Source organism: Lynx canadensis, chromosome D1 (genome assembly GCF_007474595.2).
Source record: "Lynx canadensis isolate LIC74 chromosome D1, mLynCan4.pri.v2, whole genome shotgun sequence".
NCBI lineage: Eukaryota > Metazoa > Chordata > Mammalia > Carnivora > Felidae > Lynx > Lynx canadensis.
This window is the reverse complement of record NC_044312.2, coordinates 71,647,362-71,665,434: the sequence shown is the minus strand read 5'-3', so window position 1 is coordinate 71,665,434 and position 18,073 is coordinate 71,647,362. Positions and strand designations below refer to the sequence as shown.

Below are 18,073 nucleotides of genomic sequence, written 5' to 3'. Positions count from 1 at the left end.
CAGTTATTGATCTCATACCTCTGCTTTTCAGTGTTGGATGGGCCCCTATCCTGAATTTTGTGCTTAATTATTCCCTGATTTATTGCATGTATACATTTAGTTTTACAAGGCTTTGAACTTGACACAAATGGTATCACACTGCATATAGCAATTTGGTTTTTCCATAGTCAGCATTATGTTTGGGAAACTCCTCCCTGTTGGTGCATGTGGCTATTTTCACTGCCGTGTGGTATTTCATTGTATAAATTTATCGTAATTCATTTATGTATTTTCCTGTTGATGGTAGTTTGAGTCATTTCCCAGTTTTTGCTGTAATATACAGTGCCTCTATAAATATTCTCCCACGTGTCTTCTGGTGCATCCATACCAGATTCTCCAGGGGTCTCACATGAGGAGTGGAATTATTAACTCATAGGATTTGCATATCTTTAATTTCACTGGTGTTGCCAAGTTGTTTTGCAGAACAGCTATAGCAATTTATAGTCCTACCAGCAATGTATAAACTCACTTTTAAGTCCATATTCTTGTCAACATTTGGTACTGTCAGATTCTGTTTCTGCCAGTTTGGTGGGTATATAGAATTTTTATTTTAATATGCATGTTTTCACTTTCTATAATGAAGCTAAGATTCTTTTCATGTTTTCATTTTACTTTGATTAGGTTTGGTTTGATTTTGGGTTTTGCCATTTGGATTTTCTCTCTTAATCACCTGTTTATGTGTTTTGCTCATTTTTCCATTTGGTCGATTGTCACATAGGTCAACTTCCTGGGCTTTTGGCTCTGATGCTAATGACCTGCCACTTAGTCTGTTGTCAGCAAGATGCCACTAGCCCAAGTTGATTTCCGTGTGCATCATTATCTCAGCAGCCCCAACCCAATCAGTTCATCACAGTGGGAGGCCCTTAAGGGGACGACTCCACTGGGCTTCAGGCTTCCCAGCACCTGAACCAATTCCTGTAGCATCTGAACATGCACACACTCTGGAATTACACCTCCCTGGGTCTGAATCCCGCTTCTGCACATTACTAGCTGCACAACTTTTGTACTTTCTCTGAGCCTTTCTCTATAAGTGGGAGTAAAAATACCACTCTCAGAGGATATTGGAAGTTAACGGAGATAATGCATGTACCACACCTGCCACATGGGGGTACCATCATCCCACCCCATCCCCATCTGATGGTTGTAGCCATCTCTAGATCTGGGACCCTGAGTCCTATTCACCTTTCTGTAGGCTCCTCTGAAACTGAGACACCACTGGGTACCTCAGCCCTTTGGGTTGAGGCCCACGGGTTTCCCCACTCATCTAGACACCTCAGCTCATGCAGCCCAGAACTAGGATTTTTAAAGGGGAGTGACTCCTATTTCAATACCTGACCAGCACCAATAAGAGGAATAACTATAATCCCTTGAAAGAGAACAGAGGGAAAAGTAGTACAATTCTGCATCTCTTTAAAGCTCATCAGACATTAACGGTGCACCTACCTTATGATGGGCTGAACTAGGCACTGGTTCAAAGATGAATCAGGAAGAAACAAGAGATGGAAAAACAAAGACAGACACATAGAGAAGTTAAGGGAGAGAGGGAGAGAGATTACATGCTTAAAAAGGATTTGGGGACTTGTCTGGTACAGAGACCAGCCTCCCAGTCTCTCTATGATTTGGCCTTTACAACACCTCTCCCCGCTGGGAACTCTCTCCTGCCTGGGACTCCATGATACTCCATTTGGGGGGCTCATCTCCTCCCAGCTAAATACCACTTATTTAGTCTCTCCTCCTTTGCATCCACCTAAGGTAGCTTACCCCCGGTTTCCCTTCCAGCCCCCTTTGTGCCATCTCAGTCAATAGTACCCAAGGCAAGTAGCCTCAGTGACTGACTCACTACGATGACCCCTAAACCTGGCTTTCCAGCCCTGATCTTCTTTCCTGATATCCACACCTACATTTCCAACCTGCTACTGGATCCCTTGATGTTTAACTCCAAGGCTAATTTGACTAAATATTCCATAGGCCCCTCAAACCCGTTCACCTAAAGCTCGAGTGGTCATCTTCCATGTCTTCCCTCCCCACTTCCTTCTCAGACCCAGGTGAGAAGTCACCTCTCCTGTGAACACGCACTTGCCTCCCCCAGACAGAGTGTCTCTGTCCTCCAAGCTGCCACACCACTCTGGTCTGACCACAACTAGAGCACTTATTGCGTCAGGTTGTCCTCATAGGTTTATATGTCCACTCTACACCAGATTTGAGCTGCTTTAGGCAGCTCCTGTATTCAATCTTCTCTGGTCCCCAGCACCCAGCTGAGGCCCAACATATGGCAGTTAATACAGTAGGCTGAATTATGGGGAGACAGAGACCTGGGGATGGAAAGAGATCACCAAGGCCATGAAGCACATCAATGCCTGGGCCAGGACTCCCATCCCGGTCTCCCCACTCTTTGCCCTGGGCCCCTCTGGGCAGCCTTTGGGAATGGCAGTGAGGAAAGAAGCTGATGAGAGGATCAGGTTGATGGGGGCTGCTTAGCTTAGCTCCTACGATGGGCCCAGGAGTGTCCCAGACTGAGGCCAGCTTCCTGAAATACTGGTCCCATTTCTGGAAAGTCTCCATTCTCAAACTACCCACTTCCCATCCCCAGACATAAACTTAATGATTCCAGGAGAACAATCTAATCAAAGCATTTTCATATCCCTAAAGAAATTGCGGGTGGAAGCACTTCTATGTAATTAGCTTTTACATGGAATGGGATGGGTCTGGGCCCAAGGCCAAGCTTTCCTCGTGGGAGATCATACAAGTGGTGATGAGGATGGTCTGGCCTGGTCATCACCTGGGCAGCAGGGCTGATGGACCTGCGATCTGGACACAGAGGGAACTGATGAATGCTGAGATTCTCCCTGAAGTGAGGGTGAAGGAGCATGAGACCAATGCAGTTGAAGAGCCCAAAATACACAGTAAACATCACATCAGGTTTATGAGCAATGTTTTCCTATTGATTATTGGAAAAGTATCACTGGTGACTTTTACGCAAATATCTAAGGGACACTGGCTAGTACGTAATATATACTGGTGCTGGCTGCTATTTTCCAGTTCCTTTCTGCATGTTTAGGTTTTAGGGAAAGGCAGAAGAGTTGGTCACTGGGTTGTAACAGTTAAACAGAATCACACAAATGCAGTGGTAACTCAGCCACAGGGGAGGGAGCATGACCTAAAGACCCCAAAATTTCCTCCTTTGCCTTTCTATCCACTCAGACACTTACAGTCTGCAGGGGAAAAAAAAAAGACAAGTGGGAACCAAAGAGCAGCTGTAATCCTGTTCATGGGACCAGGCAGGATAGATCTGTTTGCCCAGGATATAGCCAGAGGGAAAATTCAATCATAGAGAAGGAAGCAAGGGTCATACCTAAGGAAGCAAAGAGAAGTGTGGGGCAAGGGACAGGGCAAAGCATTAGGTGGAATAAATGAATCCATCGGTCAGAAGCAAAATCTGAATACAGGATGTAAACCAGATCAGGGCAAGGTCCAGCACAGAATCTGTGAACAAGGTAAGAGGTTAAAGGCTCGCTTTATAACATGAGGTATTTGTTTTAAGGAGTGCTGGTAGAGCTGACAGCTCAGTAGAAAGCTACAGAAAGTATCCTCCAGAAGGATAATATCATTCTCCTCCCAAACTAACATATCCCAGACACCACTCAACCTCCTTTGCTATTTCAAACAAGAGTCTTTGATTAAAAACTAAGTGTCAAAGTGGATAAAACAAATATGAATATGTAATAGAGAATGGGACAATGGATGAAAGGGATTATATAACCAGTCTGGCAAGCAAGTCAGTGAGGTAGAGAGAGGTGAGTTATTGAGGTGGAGAAAAATCAGGGACTATACAGAGAAAGACAGATACCATATGTTTTCACCCTTATGTGGATCCTGAGAAACTTAACAGAAACCCATGGGGGAGGGGAAGGAAAAAAAAAAGAGGTTAGAGTGGGAGAGAGCCAAAGCATAAGAGACTCTTAAAAACTGAGAACAAACTGAGGTTTGATGGGGGGTGGGAGGGAAGGGAGGGTGGGTGATGGGTATTGAGGAGGACACCTTTTGGGATGAGCACTGGGTGTTGTATGGAAACCAATTTGACAATAAATTTCATATATTGAAGAAAAAAAAATTTAAAAATCAGGGACTAAATCACTTTATTTTATTGACCAAAAAAAAAAAAAAAAATCACCTGTCAAGCAGATGATTTTCTTTAAAGCAGATTGTCAAACAAATGCTCTGAAGGCATTTGGGGGTAGAAGCAGTGGAGTTTGTGAGAAACTACCAAAAGGTCAGTGAGAACAAGTTCACTTCCCTTTGGGTTAGGGTGAGCAGGCCTGTGCTGATGTGAAAAAAAAAAAAAAAAAAGTCAAGTTTTCAGTAAAGCACGACCCGGCACAGCTGGGTTGGGAACAGTACCAAAAGTGCTTCGAGATTAGTGGTTCTTAGCCTGGTTCTCAGAGGATTAGAATCATCTAGGAAAGTTTTAAAATACTCATGCCTGTGCTTTACCACCAGAAAATCTGATTTAATTAATCTGGGGTAGAGTCTTGGTATCAATATTTTTAAAGACTCCTCAGTGCCAATGGGAATCCCTAGTTGAGCATCACTGTTCCAGAAGTAACTGTGATACAGTAGAAGCTGCACAATCTTAGGAGAAAGTCTGGCTTCACAATTCAGCTATACTACTTGCTGACTTGGTGAAATGAGCAGGTTACTCACTTTCTCTAAGCCTGTTATCTAATCCTTAAAAGTATAATGATATATCACAGTTAACAATGAAATCATGAAACATTGAAAGAATTCCCCCAAATGACTAACAAGACAGATATCCATTATCAACACTCCTGTTTCACATTTTACAATGGCTGTAGCCAATACAATAAGACAAGAAAAATAAATAAAAAAGTAAAATCAGAAAAGAGAAAGCAGAAGTGTCATAATTTATGGATCACATAAATTGTACACAATCCAAATCTGTATAAAATCCAAAAGAATCTACACACCAGTATATTCAAAATTGCATCTTCTATGTATCAGCAACAATTAGAAAATAATAATTTTTAAATAACACTTAATCAACATAAAAACATACCCAGAAATAACTCTAAAAAATGTGCAAGACATTGACACTGAAAACTCAAATTATTGCTGAAAGAAATTAAAAGCAATCTGCATAAATAGAGGTATACTACATTTATTGACTGGAACACCCTATACTGTTTAAGATGTCAATTATCCCAAAATTTATTTATAAATTAAAAATTTTTTTTTCAACGTTTATTTATTTTTGGGACAGAGAGAGACAGAGCATGAACGGGGGAGGGGCAGAGAGAGAGGGAGACACAGAATCGGAAACAGGCTCCAGGCTCTGAGCCATCAGCCCAGAGCCCGACGCGGGGCTCGAACCCACGGACCGCGAGATCGTGACCTGGCTGAAGTCGGACGCTTAACCGACTGCGCCACCCAGGCGCCCCTGTAAATTTAAAGAAATCTCAATCAAAACCTTAGCAGGTGTGTCTATGGAAATTAACAAGTACATTCTAAAATATACATACAATGGCAAAGAGCTTAGAATTACCAAGATAATCTTAAAGAAAAACAAATTTGGAGGATACTACCAAAAACAAATTTTATTGTAGACAACAGTGACTTAGTACCATATTGGCACCAGAATGGACAAAAAGACTAATGGAACAGAAAAAAACTCCAGAAACAGACTCATGCGTATGTCATCACTTTACTTACAACAATGGCATCACTTTAATTAAATGGTGAAAAGATGGTCTTTTTGATAAATGCTGTTGGCTTAATTGGATATCATATGGAAAACACTGAACTTTGAATGTCATTAAAAAAATTAATGTGAAATAGATCATAGACCTAAATATGGAATATAAAACAATAAAGATCCTGGTAGAAAATATAGCGTATCTTCATGATTTGGGGGAAAACAAACATATGTTAAACGAACACAAGAAGCATCAACTACAAAAGAACAGATCAATAAACTAGACTTTACCTAAGCTAAGCATTTCTATTCATCAGAAGACACCATTAAGAAAATGAAAAAGCAAACCACAGGCTGAGAATAGATATTCGCAATACATATACTTGACAAAGGATTCATATGCACAATATATTTTTCCAAGTTTAGAATTTAATAACAAAAAGACAAAGAAGTCATTTTTTTAATGGGCAAAAGTCTCAGACAGATATTTCACAGAAAGAGATAACCAAATGGTCACTTAGGATATGGAAAAATGCTCAAAATCATTGCTTATTGGGAGACTGAAATTAAAATCATCATGAGAGATCACTCTATGCCTGAGCAGATCACAATCAGGGCACTTCATGTCCAGCTATCACAGTGTTGCAAAGGACTTCATACTTCTGAAGCAACCCAAAGAGAATGAAACACTCCTTGGGAAACTGTGTCGTTCCTTATCTGTGCCAGTGTTTCCCCATCTCCTCTCCCTCCCTCATGCTTCTCTAAGTCTCTTCCTCTTTCTCATCCCCCTTCTCTCTCCCTGTGTCTCTTTGTCTCTGAGTGGGACTAGAGGCCCTATTGCTTGCTGGCAGGGACCGAGGACACTGGTCCTGGTTCTGTGCTTTGGGAGACCTGTTGTCGGTGCTTGGGCTGTTCCCAGGAAGTGGGTCCTCCCTGGGCAAGTCTGCCCCAAACCCATACCTCTCTTGTCCCCTCAGCCTCCTCACTGTGTCCCCTCCCCTCCCCAGCAACTTCCTTTCCCCTGCTCACCTCCGGACTAGCACCTGTTCTGCTTCGGAAGCCAGAGGGCAAGCAGTGCTGGTGACGTCGTCTCCATCTCTGCACCTGGTCCAGTGCCCTGAGGAACCCTGGCTTCTCTGTAGTGCAACTTCCCTTCTCCCCAGCGTTAGCATCATGTTGACCTCGGACTTCTTATTTAATGGCTGCTCTCACCAGATCGCTTGTGGTGCAGCCTAGGCGATGCACTTTGACCAACATTTTACCTTGCCCGGTTTGCTGTTCCTCACCCCACCACAGACATGCACATGACCACAGGCTTCCACAGGGGACAGAGGTACCCAGCTCCCCTCTGACATCTCCTAGAGAAACAGCGCCCCCTCGACACACACCCAACCCCAGGAAAGAGGCACCAGAATTCCTAGTCCAGCCGGCTCAGCACTTCTGACTTCTGTTCACCACAGTTGTCTTCCAGAATTACTTCACGGGTCCCACAGTACCAACAGAACACACACTTCCCGCCACTAAATGAGAAGACTGAGGTTCCTAGAGATTAGAAAACTTCCTTCTGGGTCCCCAGCAAACCAGTGGCCAAGGAAGGGCTGGCCCCAGGTTATCCCCACTAACCCCCAACCTCGGGACAAGGTCTGCTTGGGGACGTAAGAACTTGGGCTCAGAGCCATAGGAGAGGGAGGGGATGGGAAGCTGGGACAAATTATTAGGGACAGATGGTATAAAGAGTATCTTGGGGCATTCTGTCCTTACTGAAGAGACGCTTACAATGTCTGCACTCCCTGCTCCCACCCCACACCTGGGTGCAAAACTGCTCACAGAGGCCGTTCCAGGCTGTAGCTGAGTGAAGTCACATGACCTGCATTCTGGCCTCAGCCCTGCTGCCAACAGTGGGAATGTGGGGTTGCACATCACTGGGTGGTAACAGTAACTGGGCCTCCACACTGTCTTCTGTAACGAGGGGGAATGCACCAGAACTCTTCCAACAGTACTGATCCAGTCATGCAGCAAGCACTGTTCACCTAGGTATGCAAGCCGCTTCCCTGAGGAGGATGGGTGACACGGTGTCTGTTGGTAGGAAGCTTAGACAGAGCTCCGAGGCCAGGCAACATGGAACATGCTCCAGGAGCAGCACCGGGTACAGCGTGAGCACCAAGAGGGAGGAGAGGTCAGGAAGGCCATTCAGAGAAGGGCACTTGAGCAATTTCAGCAAGTGCAGGTGAGATGCCCTCCGAAGCCGCCCGAGCCCAGGCAGGTGCTCCGGGGCAAGGAAGGCCTGAAGACATTTGGAAGAGGACTCTGGCGGGAAAGGGGAAAAACTCACATTCGTGGCACATGGACTTATTTCATCCTCACAGCCCGCAAGGCATGGATTAACACTCTACTTTACATAAGGTGAGACCAGGGCTCAGAGGGGATGCAAGGTGAACACACACTAAATGCTGAAACCGGGCGTGGAAGCCAGGCCTGCTTACCAAGGGGACAATGTGCTGGAGGCAGCTTGCTCACAGGGCACCTCCGTGCCAGGCCGAGGGGCTTGGGGTCCAGTGAGAACTGGGGGGCTTGGGAAGGGTTCTGGAAGTCAGAGACATGTTAGATTACAGATGTATCCATATCCTCCTGCTAGAGGAAGCTAGGTTGATAGGAAGAAGCTCCTGTTGCCTTGAATTTGCAAATCTCTCTCCCCACTCCCATTCCCTACTCTCCTCCCCCCCACCCCCTGCCACACACACACACACACACACACACACACACACACACATACAAGACACATTGTGCCTGATCAGTGGTTCCCAGCCCTGAGCCCACCAGCCTTGTCAGCTCCAGAAGAGAGCCTGGGGCAGTCACAGGGTGCCACTGCTGCTCTTATCCACCAGGGGCCGCTGCTGCATAGCGCATGGGGACCTAGAGTCGGTGTCAGAGAGCAGTTGGCTCTGTGAAGCACTTAGCTCACTCAGGCTGCCAGGTGTGTCCACGCCTTCTCCAAACTCAGGTTGTGCTTGCGCATGGGGTGAAGTTCCCCAAGCCAGCAGGGCCTTCCTTCAGCCTGAACAATACCGGCCTGTAATCCCAGCGTGAACTCCTGAGGTGGGGTGGGGGGCTTGCAGGGAGGTGGGACAGTGTGCCTAGTTTTGTTCTGGTCTCTTCACATCCTGGCCTCCTACAAGTCCCCTCACCCCTGCTCCCGAGGCAGAGGGACGAGCTTGGGGGACTCAAAACTCAGGGAAGCAGATGAACCACACTCTTTCTAGACAGCCCCCTTGCAGGGATGGGGAAGGTGACCGTGGCAGTCCCGACTCCTGTCTGTCACAGCACAGACAGCAGACCTGGAACCCTGGGGTTCTCTGCACTGTCCCAACCCACTCCCAACTCAGTCAAAGACCCGGGGGTATGAGGGGTGGGGGAAGCTGATAAGCCTGGGTGGGTTGAGCCCCAGGTGGAGGGGCATCTGGGATCTCCATTCAGAAGTGTTCTCTTCCACCCCCCTCTCCAGCAGCTACTCGTAGGTAAAGAAGGGGCTGCAAGTTAAACTAAGCAAAGATTTCTTGCCCCACTCTCCCTACCCAACCTCACTGACACATTTATTAGAACTGACTCCATCCAGATAGGGTAGCTGCCTTGCCCTGGGGTCCACACACTTCACCCTTTTCAGCTAATGAGAGTGTGGAGGGGAGGCTGTAGCAAACGGAACCCATAGCTGGGACCAAAAGAATGGGGTTCTCAGTCCAGGCTCTGCCTCTCCACTGTCTCTATGCCTTTCAGCCTCAACGTTCCCCTCTGTACATTGGGCATAACCATCTCTCCCTGCCTTCCTTACATAGTGATTTTGAGATTCAAATAGGCAAAAGAAAAGAAAAACTGCTAACTTTTTTGGGCTAATATCACCTATTTATGACCACCTGCAACCCTGCGAGGAAAAAGCAGTGGAGAGAAAGTCCTTTGAAACAGCAGCAGGAGTGGCAAAACCTCTTCATCAGTCCCTTTGCACCCGCTCCCTCCTGCCAAGGGTCTCTGGGATTTCAGTAGCTGAATCCAGCACCCCCTGATTCCAGCCCAGACCTTCAGATGTCACGGCACCTCAATCCCGAGAAGCTGGCCCAGGAAACAGTGGAGGGGGAGGGAGCTCCATGGGGACAGACAGGAATTTTTCCCATTCCTCTGATGATTTTCTCCTTGGACTTGATATTGGGCCCTCATCCCTTCCCCCCTGCTCATCTTTAATTTCTCTCCATCTTTAATTTCTCCATCGATTTTCATTAAACTCTCCCTTTGGCTCCAGCACAGGGTGAACTTCTTATTTGAAAAAATACAACGAGGAAGGGGATGGGAATAAAAAGAAGCTCTTTTGAAAGCAAGATTGTGTCTGGTCTTAAGGCTGGAGGAAGCAATTACTAGAACTTTCTCAGAGGTTATCTGAGGCCATCTTAGCATTGGGCTTTGAGTGCCCCCCCTCACACCACTTATGGCCCTGGACCCATAGGTCCCTGCCCTTCAGATTCCCAGTCTCTCTCTAGTCCCCAGCCCCCTCCAACCCCATCCTGTCCCCCTGGCCCTGTCCAACCCCAGCGCCTGCACCAACAATGCCCTGGCCATCCCCCTAACCACTCAGAACATCTGCCGGGACTGTTGTCAAATCCTCGGAACTCAGCCTCTTTGGGAGCAGGGTTTCTACAGATCAATCTGAAATGGTGGAGACAAATGGGCAGGGAAGCAAACACAGGCTGAGAGCTCCCTTGTGCAGGCGCCCCACTGAGCACCGCGCCCACGTTGTTGTATTGCACCATTGTATCCACATTGTTGTGCTGCATCATGGCAGCTCCATGAAGGAGGAGGTGTCCCCATGTTATAAAGAGGAAAGCAAGGTTGCTCCCCAGCCCCCTATCTGGCTCCCCAAGCCCTACGGTCCTCCCCCTTGGTAAGCCAGTCCACCTTCCCTGTTCAGTCCTGCAGGAAGGCTGCCTTGACCAGTCCAGGCAGGCTCGGTCATTTGGCCACCCAGCCTGAGGAGGGTCCCTCTGCTCTTATTGGGGTGTGTATGGCTCTAGGGCCTTCACTCCCTCCTGGGCCCTTGTTTTCTTCCTCCAGTCTTCTCCAACGTGGGGTTCAGAGAACACTGTCTCTCCTTCTGGGCCCCAGAGGTCACTGAACATAGAGCTCCTGAAAGACACCCAGCCCCACCACCGACTGGCCAGCTGTGGAGTCTCTCTGCCTTTACTGAGGCCACTTTCCCTTGGCCTCCCTGGGAGCTCCTCCTTGGCCCTCTGAGCCCAGCTCTATGGCCTCCTTGCGGCTGCCTTCACCAGCATCCCATGCAGTGATTGTGCCATCAGCCTGTGGCCTCTGACAGCCATGGGACAGCCCTTTCCACTGTCTAAACTTCTGGGCTTCTCCCCAGCCACCCTGGGAGATGCTGGGTGTGCGGTGGCCAGGATGAACCAGACCTCTGAAAAAAGGATAGATTCTTGAAAGACCCTTCAGATACCTCTGGAGCAGCCTTTACTGTATCTCTGATATTTCACCCCTCCAGCCCTGTTGGAATGAGCCCTGCCCAAGCCAACACCCACGGCCTGGCTCCCTGGAAGCCATTCCCCTGCAGTCCCCACTTCAGAAGGGCCAGCTCTTCTCAAGGCAGCACAGTGTAAAGTACATGCTTTAAAACCAGCCAGACTTGGTTCTAAAGCTCTACGTTTATGAGCAGAGGGGACAAAGTTCCTGAATCTCAGGTTCCCCATCGGTAAAATGGAAAGGACGTGCGGACTTGAGCTCTGGCCCCACCAAGCTTCTCCATACTGTGCACCGGGTGGCGTCTTTGACCACGTCAACCCCTCCTCCTGCCATGTCAGTACCCCCCTGTCCACCGGACTGTAATCTTCCTCAGGCCACTGATTTTCTAAACCCCAGTGATCAGCCTTGCACCTGCCATAATCGTAATAGCTACCATTTGTCAGTGTCTATCTATCCTCCTCTGACAGTGCTAGGAGGTAGAATTCATCATGCCCATTTAACTGAGGAGACTGTACCTCCGGAAAGGTGAGTAAATTCCTCAGGGAAATGTAGCACAAGCTCATAGGTGGAGAAGGCTGGGTTCCAAACCAGGAGAGCCTGACTATCAAAGGCCGTGGTTTCCCCACTGCCCTGGGCTGCTTCTCGGTGGATGTGCCATGAGGGAGTGGATGAGTAGCATGATTGGTGGGCGATGGACTGAGTGAATGAATGAGTGAATGGATGACCGGATGGCGGAAGGAATGAGGAAGCGGATGCCGAAGTGACTCCACAGAGTGAATAAATGAATCCACGATTGAATCTAGGACCACACAAGATCCCCAAGCCAGGCAGAGCTCAGGCATCACGCGGCAGAGTGCCTGGTGCCCTGGCTAGACCCACACTTCTGACAGTGAGGTCTGTGCATGATTTAATGGACCCCTTCAGGGTTGGAGGGAATTGGGGGTGGGGTGGGGGGGAAAGCCACATGACAAAGATGAATTTCACCAAATCCAGCACATTTCTCACTGCCAATTAATTAGGTGGCCTCAGTGAGGAGCTCAGGCCAGTAAATCAGCCGAAGGCTGAAACTTTGACATTATCTGGCTAGTGCATGAATTGGGCCTTGTGAGTGGGTAGCTGGCAACAGCCCCGGGCACCACACCCCCCATCCCGTCTTTGCCTCACTGGTCATGCTGGGGTTTCTACAGTCCAGCCTGTCTCTAGGCTTCTCCCCCTTCCCCCCTAGACACTAACAACAGCCGGCCTCACTGGAGCCTCTGAGGCCAGCGCTCAGCAGCCCAAATCACACAGGGCAGGTGTCGGCAGGACCTGGGGGAGGGGGCGTGGCAGGGGTGAGAGAGGCCCTGGCCCTTCCTGGGTCTAGAACTTCTCGTAATTTTGGAAGCAGCATGATAGGAGGAAAAGAAGGTGGAAATCGGGCTCAACATGTCAGATTTGAGTCCTGGGTCTGCATAATGGTTCACAGCGCAGGCTGGCTCTGGCTGGGCAGAACTGCCATTACAATTACAAGGCTGCTAGACCAATGTTTAGCTGTGTGCTCTTGGGCAAGGTGCTTCACTTCTCCAAGTCTCCCATCCTTCTAGCAACAGGGAGGATAATCACAGCACCAGAGGAGTAACCATCATCCAACACAATGGAAGGGGGGGGGGGAGGTGAGCAAAGTGCCCACCCAAAGCAAGTATGTATGTTAGTTATTGTCACAATGTGCTCATTACCTGTTAGGACCAGGGTCAATGAACGTTTTCTGCCGAGGGCCAGATAGTCAATGTTTTTGGCTTTGTGGGGCTGTATGGTCTCTTGCAATTACTCAATTCTGCTGCTGTGGCACAAAAGTAGACAGTCAACAGCTACGCGAGCGAGCATGCCAGTTCCATTAAAATTTCATGGGTCAAAAACTGTAAATGTGAATTTCGCATAATTTTCATGTGGCACAAAATGTTATTCTTCTGATTTCTTTTTTAACTATTTAAAAACAGAAGAAAAAAAAAACCATTCTGAGCTCATGGCTGTCTCAAAACAGGCCACGGGCTGAATTTGACCCACGGGCCACGACTTGCCACCCCCTTGCACTAGAATGGCAGCTCCATGAGGACAAGGGGGGGTTGTCTGTTCTGTTCACTGCTAAACTCCCAGCACCTAAAACAGTGCCTGGCAAAGAGCAGTAGATAAATATCTGCTAAAAGAATGAATTATAAGCCATGTATTTCTGTGCGACAGGTCATTTCTGCTCTCCAGGTCTCCGCTTCCTCATCTGTGCAAAGGGGACGCTTGCACACGCAGGCAAGCATCAAATGTAATTAGGAGGCCTGTGGAGCCACCAGGCAAGCTCAACGGCGGTACAGTGTAGGCGCTGTTCTGACCACCAGGGGGCTCTTCTCAGGCCGACCTCATCCCCCCTCTGCCTGGCAAAGAGGTGTTTCAGGAATGTCTGTGTATAGAAAGTAAGTTGCCAGGGAAGAGGGGAGTGCCCAGTTAGGACTACCTTCTCCTGTGCCAGTTGGGGGTGGGGGCTGCTTAGCACATTGGCCAGGAGCAGCGAGGTGACCTTGATTTAGCTGCGGGGGCTTTTAGGCACTCTGAGAGTATCTAAGTGAACCAGGGAAGAGGTGAGGTTGGCTGGGCATTAGACTCAGGCAGACGGGGTCCAAATTCTGGCTCTAGAATGTACTTTGTGACCTTAGACAAGTTACTTAAACTGTCTGAGGCTCAGTTTCCTTGCCTTTAAGATGGAGACATAAAGAGAGCTCACCTCACAGGGTTCTAGTGAGTTAAAAAGGGATGTGTGTTGGGGGCTAGATCAGCACAGGCCAGGGCAGCCCCTGCAAAGATGCATTCGTGCCTTCTAGCTTTGGAGCAGCAGCAGGAAGGTGGAAGGAAAAATATCCTCCAGACTTCCCAGCTGCACAGGTTTTTAGCTCTAAACAAACAAAAAAAAAGCCCTGCTGGTTTTCTTCCCTGGATTAAAAATTTCCTGCTGCTCTGCAAACTCTCTGAAGCCAAGAAATCCACGGCTTTTGGAGGACTGGTGATTTAAGACCCTTCTATTTTTTCCCTCCTGTTCTTCCCAGTAACCAGCAGGAAAAGAAGATGAAAAACAAAACCAGTCTGGCCATGTTTCCACTACCCAAGGAAGAAGATTTTGTGGGAGAAGAGAAGATTATTCAGCACGGAAAGCTGGAGGTGCCCAATGCATTTACTTCCTGGAGCCCGCCTGTTTGGTCACTGCCCCCTTTCCCGTTCCGCTATTTAAGCACACATATACAAAGGCTTCCACCCCTGCAGGAAGGGGTGCTCTGCCCAGGGGGGTGGTGCTAGCTCTTCCACCATCTTGCTTTATGACCTCAGATGAATTACTTCCCCATTTTGATCCACAGCCTTCTCATCTGTAAAATGAGCCAAGTCCCCATCTATCCTCCACCCTCAGCTAAAAGCATCTCTGAGTCCATGATCCTACAACACTGTCCCATAACCTGAGTAGATTTGGAAAGAGGCAGGTGGAAAGTGAGACGACCCTCTGACTAGGAGTCCAGACCAAAGTGAAGACGCTGGGGGTGGGGGGTAGGTTTTCTGGGAGCTGGGACCAGACTGTGGGACAGAGGTACAGAGGAAGGGGAGCATTTTGCTTGCCCCATCCCAATACAGACCAGACTCAAGGTACCCCCCATCTCAGCCCTACAACCTGGAGAGAGTGGGGAAGGGGGTGGTAGCTAGAATTAGTCACATCGCCCTAGGTTGGCCAGGGGCTGAGGCACCTAGGTCTACCAGATCACTACCTTCCCTCTGGCCCCACTCATCCCGTGCCATGTTGACCCAACATACACTTGGACTTCGGCTTCAGTTTCCCTTACCTAATCCCTCTGTCTTGGTTGAGCCCCACTTGCTTGCCCGGGCCAATGTCTGTCCTTCTCTTGCCCACTCTGTTCCCCAGGCAGCAGGATCCTCCTCCTTCACTGGGGCCATGAGTGAAAGACCAACAGCCCTGAACTTTGACACCACTCCACACCCTACCTGCCTGCCTCCTGCTGTGTTCTGCTCACTGGACCATTGGCCTCTCTACCCAGGAAGTGCTGAGTGCCCCTCTGGGCCCTGCCCTTCCTGGCCAAATTCCTCAATCCCTTTCCTTTCATCAACTTCCATAGTCAAAATCCCAGCAGCCTCACTAGAGCAATACCTGGGAAAAATATGTTCTTAGAGGAAGAAGCCCAGGTGGTCACCACATCTGTCAGGCCCCGCCCACTACCCACCTGACTCAGAGACCTTGAGCCCCACCCAGCCAGCCAGCTGTTCTCTTACCTTCTCCAGCTGGTGGACACCCTCTTCCACACAGCAGATGGAGGCCAGCGTGCGGAGCGCCTGGGGGTACAAGCACCGGAAACTATCCTGCCGGCAGACTTTGAAGAGGGCTACGACACCACCCTCCTGCCAAGAAAAAGAAAATGTCACTTCACCTCCCTGTGTCACCTTTCCTGGGGTTGACTCAAGAATAATTGTCATCCCTCACTCAGCTGATATGCTTTTGGGTCTTTATGGCAGCAGAATATGCCAACCCCAAACACATCACTTTGCCGTAAAGATTATTTTGAGCTGAAGGCAACTGAGAAGAAGCAGATATCAGAGGTCTCTGCCCTCCTCCTATTTGCCAGAAGGAGGACATAAATTTACAGAGATATCCCCCTTTCCCTTTCTATTAGGAAGGACAAAAGTTAATCACCAGAGATATCTTTAGACCCTTACAGCCTGGAGATGCCATCAGGGGAATCCTCATAACAAACTTTACCTACCATCCTTCATCTATCACCAGTTTTCCATAGATTTGCCTTCCTACAACTTGCCACTCTTAGAGACTCAAAGTGCTCTTCAGGTTGCCTGTTATCTGTTTTTTTAGTTCTCTAAAAATGTATTGTTCTCTTGCTAAGAGGCTGTATAAGTTCAAGTTCTAACCAAGCCTCTGAGTCACTCATCTTTGAGTGTTCCCATGTGTAATCGTGATGCATATGCTAATAAACTTTTGCTTGTTTTTCTCCTGTTAAGAGAAAATTGTCAGCCCGATTTATAGGGCACCAGCCAGAGAACCTAAGAAGATGATAGAAAAAAAAGAATTCTTCCTCACCTAAACTACATACATACATACACACACACACACACACACACACACACACACACACACACTTCCATGCTCAAATGCATACTGCAATGAAATGCCACCTCCAAAAGTAATGTCACCCTTGATGGTCCAAACTGGAAATAGGACTGTCCAAATGCTTCTGGGGCTGTGGTGCCAGGGGCTAGGGCAGACATATTTGTGAGGGCCAGCCTCAACACCATTCAACAGTTTCCACATACCTGGCAACTCCCTCTCAGCAGCCTGTCACAGAACAAGCCTGGAGTCCTCAGAAATAGGTTCTAGAAGCGAGTCTGAGGCAAGTGAAGGGAACTGAAGCCTAGTGCCCTGTGCAGGCTCTCCCTCTGCCAGAAAACACCATTACTTCTCAGATCCTTCCAACCACCATGGCAGGCACTCAAAAAAGGACTTTTATTTATATCAATACTAGAATTTATACTCATTTTGTGAGGGAAAAAAAAGCAAGCCAGATGGGTGAAATCATTCACCCAAATCTACATCATCCATGTTTTCCCTTCTTTACTCTAGTTTGCAAGGAAAAAAAAAACACAAAAAAAACCTTCAGCAACAAACACCCTAGCTTAGTGTGAGCGCGTACTTGTTTTGTGACAGCTGGGCATGGAAACACCTTTAACTTGTGGAACTTCACCGCAGTCTGGGAGGAATTCTGGGAAGAATCCAGGGGTAAGGTGAGGCACTCATCCTAACTGGCCATATTTATTCTATAGAAATCACTGGAACCACCATGGCTCTTAGATCCCAAAGCAGATTCACCAGGCGCCCAGCAAACCTGTGGCAACACCACCGTGGATGTCCAGAGCAGGAGAAGTTGGACACCCTACATTTGGCTTTGCCCTGTTTCCTCCATCGTCCCCTTCCCCAAGGCCTGCAAGGGTGCCTGGGGATGGCAGCAGTAAAGAACTTGTGAAGATTGATCTGAACTTGGCCCTGAGGGCACTCGCCTTTAACCTCACCACCCCTGGCTCTAACTAAACCCGTTACACTCTGTTCTCCAAACTGAAAAAAATGTAAGAACCTGAGTCCAGCAAAATATCATCCACTGTCAGATTTCTGAGAACTCTTTCAATAAAAAATGTACCGAGCACCAGGCACTGTTTCATGTTCTGGGGGCGCAGATAATGAATGAGCAACTAGAAGAAGCCACAGCGATGACTTCTAGGGCCCAGCACAGACTCGCTGCAACAAGTCCTCCCAAATCTGTCCTTCCCAGCGTCCCACCAAGATCAGCCTGGCAGCCTTCTTCATTCTAAGAGTTTTGCTGCTTATCACTGCAGGCACCAAGATGAGTTCGTAAATTCTGACATTTTACAATCAGCTGAGAGCGTTCTTTAACTTCCGTATTCCTACTTCCTGTTGGGGTGGTTCATTTGGTGGGAAACGGGCATATCATATATGGCTGATAAATTCATCCACGCAGCCAAAAACTATTCATGGTGCAGTATATGTCAGACGCTGGGCTAAGCACTGAGCAAGACTGCCTTGGTCCATATTGAACTCAGGCTCTGGCAGCCAAGGAGTCATGGGGGCTGTGGAAGGGTCAAAGAGAATCACTCTGATGTTAAACACACATCACTCCTCTGATGAAGATACAATCTATTGTGCAGCAAGACACTTACCCCCTCTGACTTCCTGCTTCACCATCCTTTATCCCTGTCTTCCTACTTTCT

At 48.1% G+C, this 18,073-nt stretch overlaps 1 protein-coding gene across 1 annotated transcript in view; it reads right to left on the bottom strand.

The window, feature by feature from the left end:
• The window catches only part of INSC (INSC spindle orientation adaptor protein), a 94,173-nt gene that overhangs the window by 28,836 nt on the left and 47,264 nt on the right, over positions 1 to 18,073 (bottom strand). Inside the window, exon 8 of the mRNA XM_032595076.1 lies at positions 15,557 to 15,682. Coding sequence (XP_032450967.1) covers positions 15,557 to 15,682 — 126 coding nt within the window. The remainder of the gene's footprint in view (positions 1 to 15,556; positions 15,683 to 18,073) is intronic.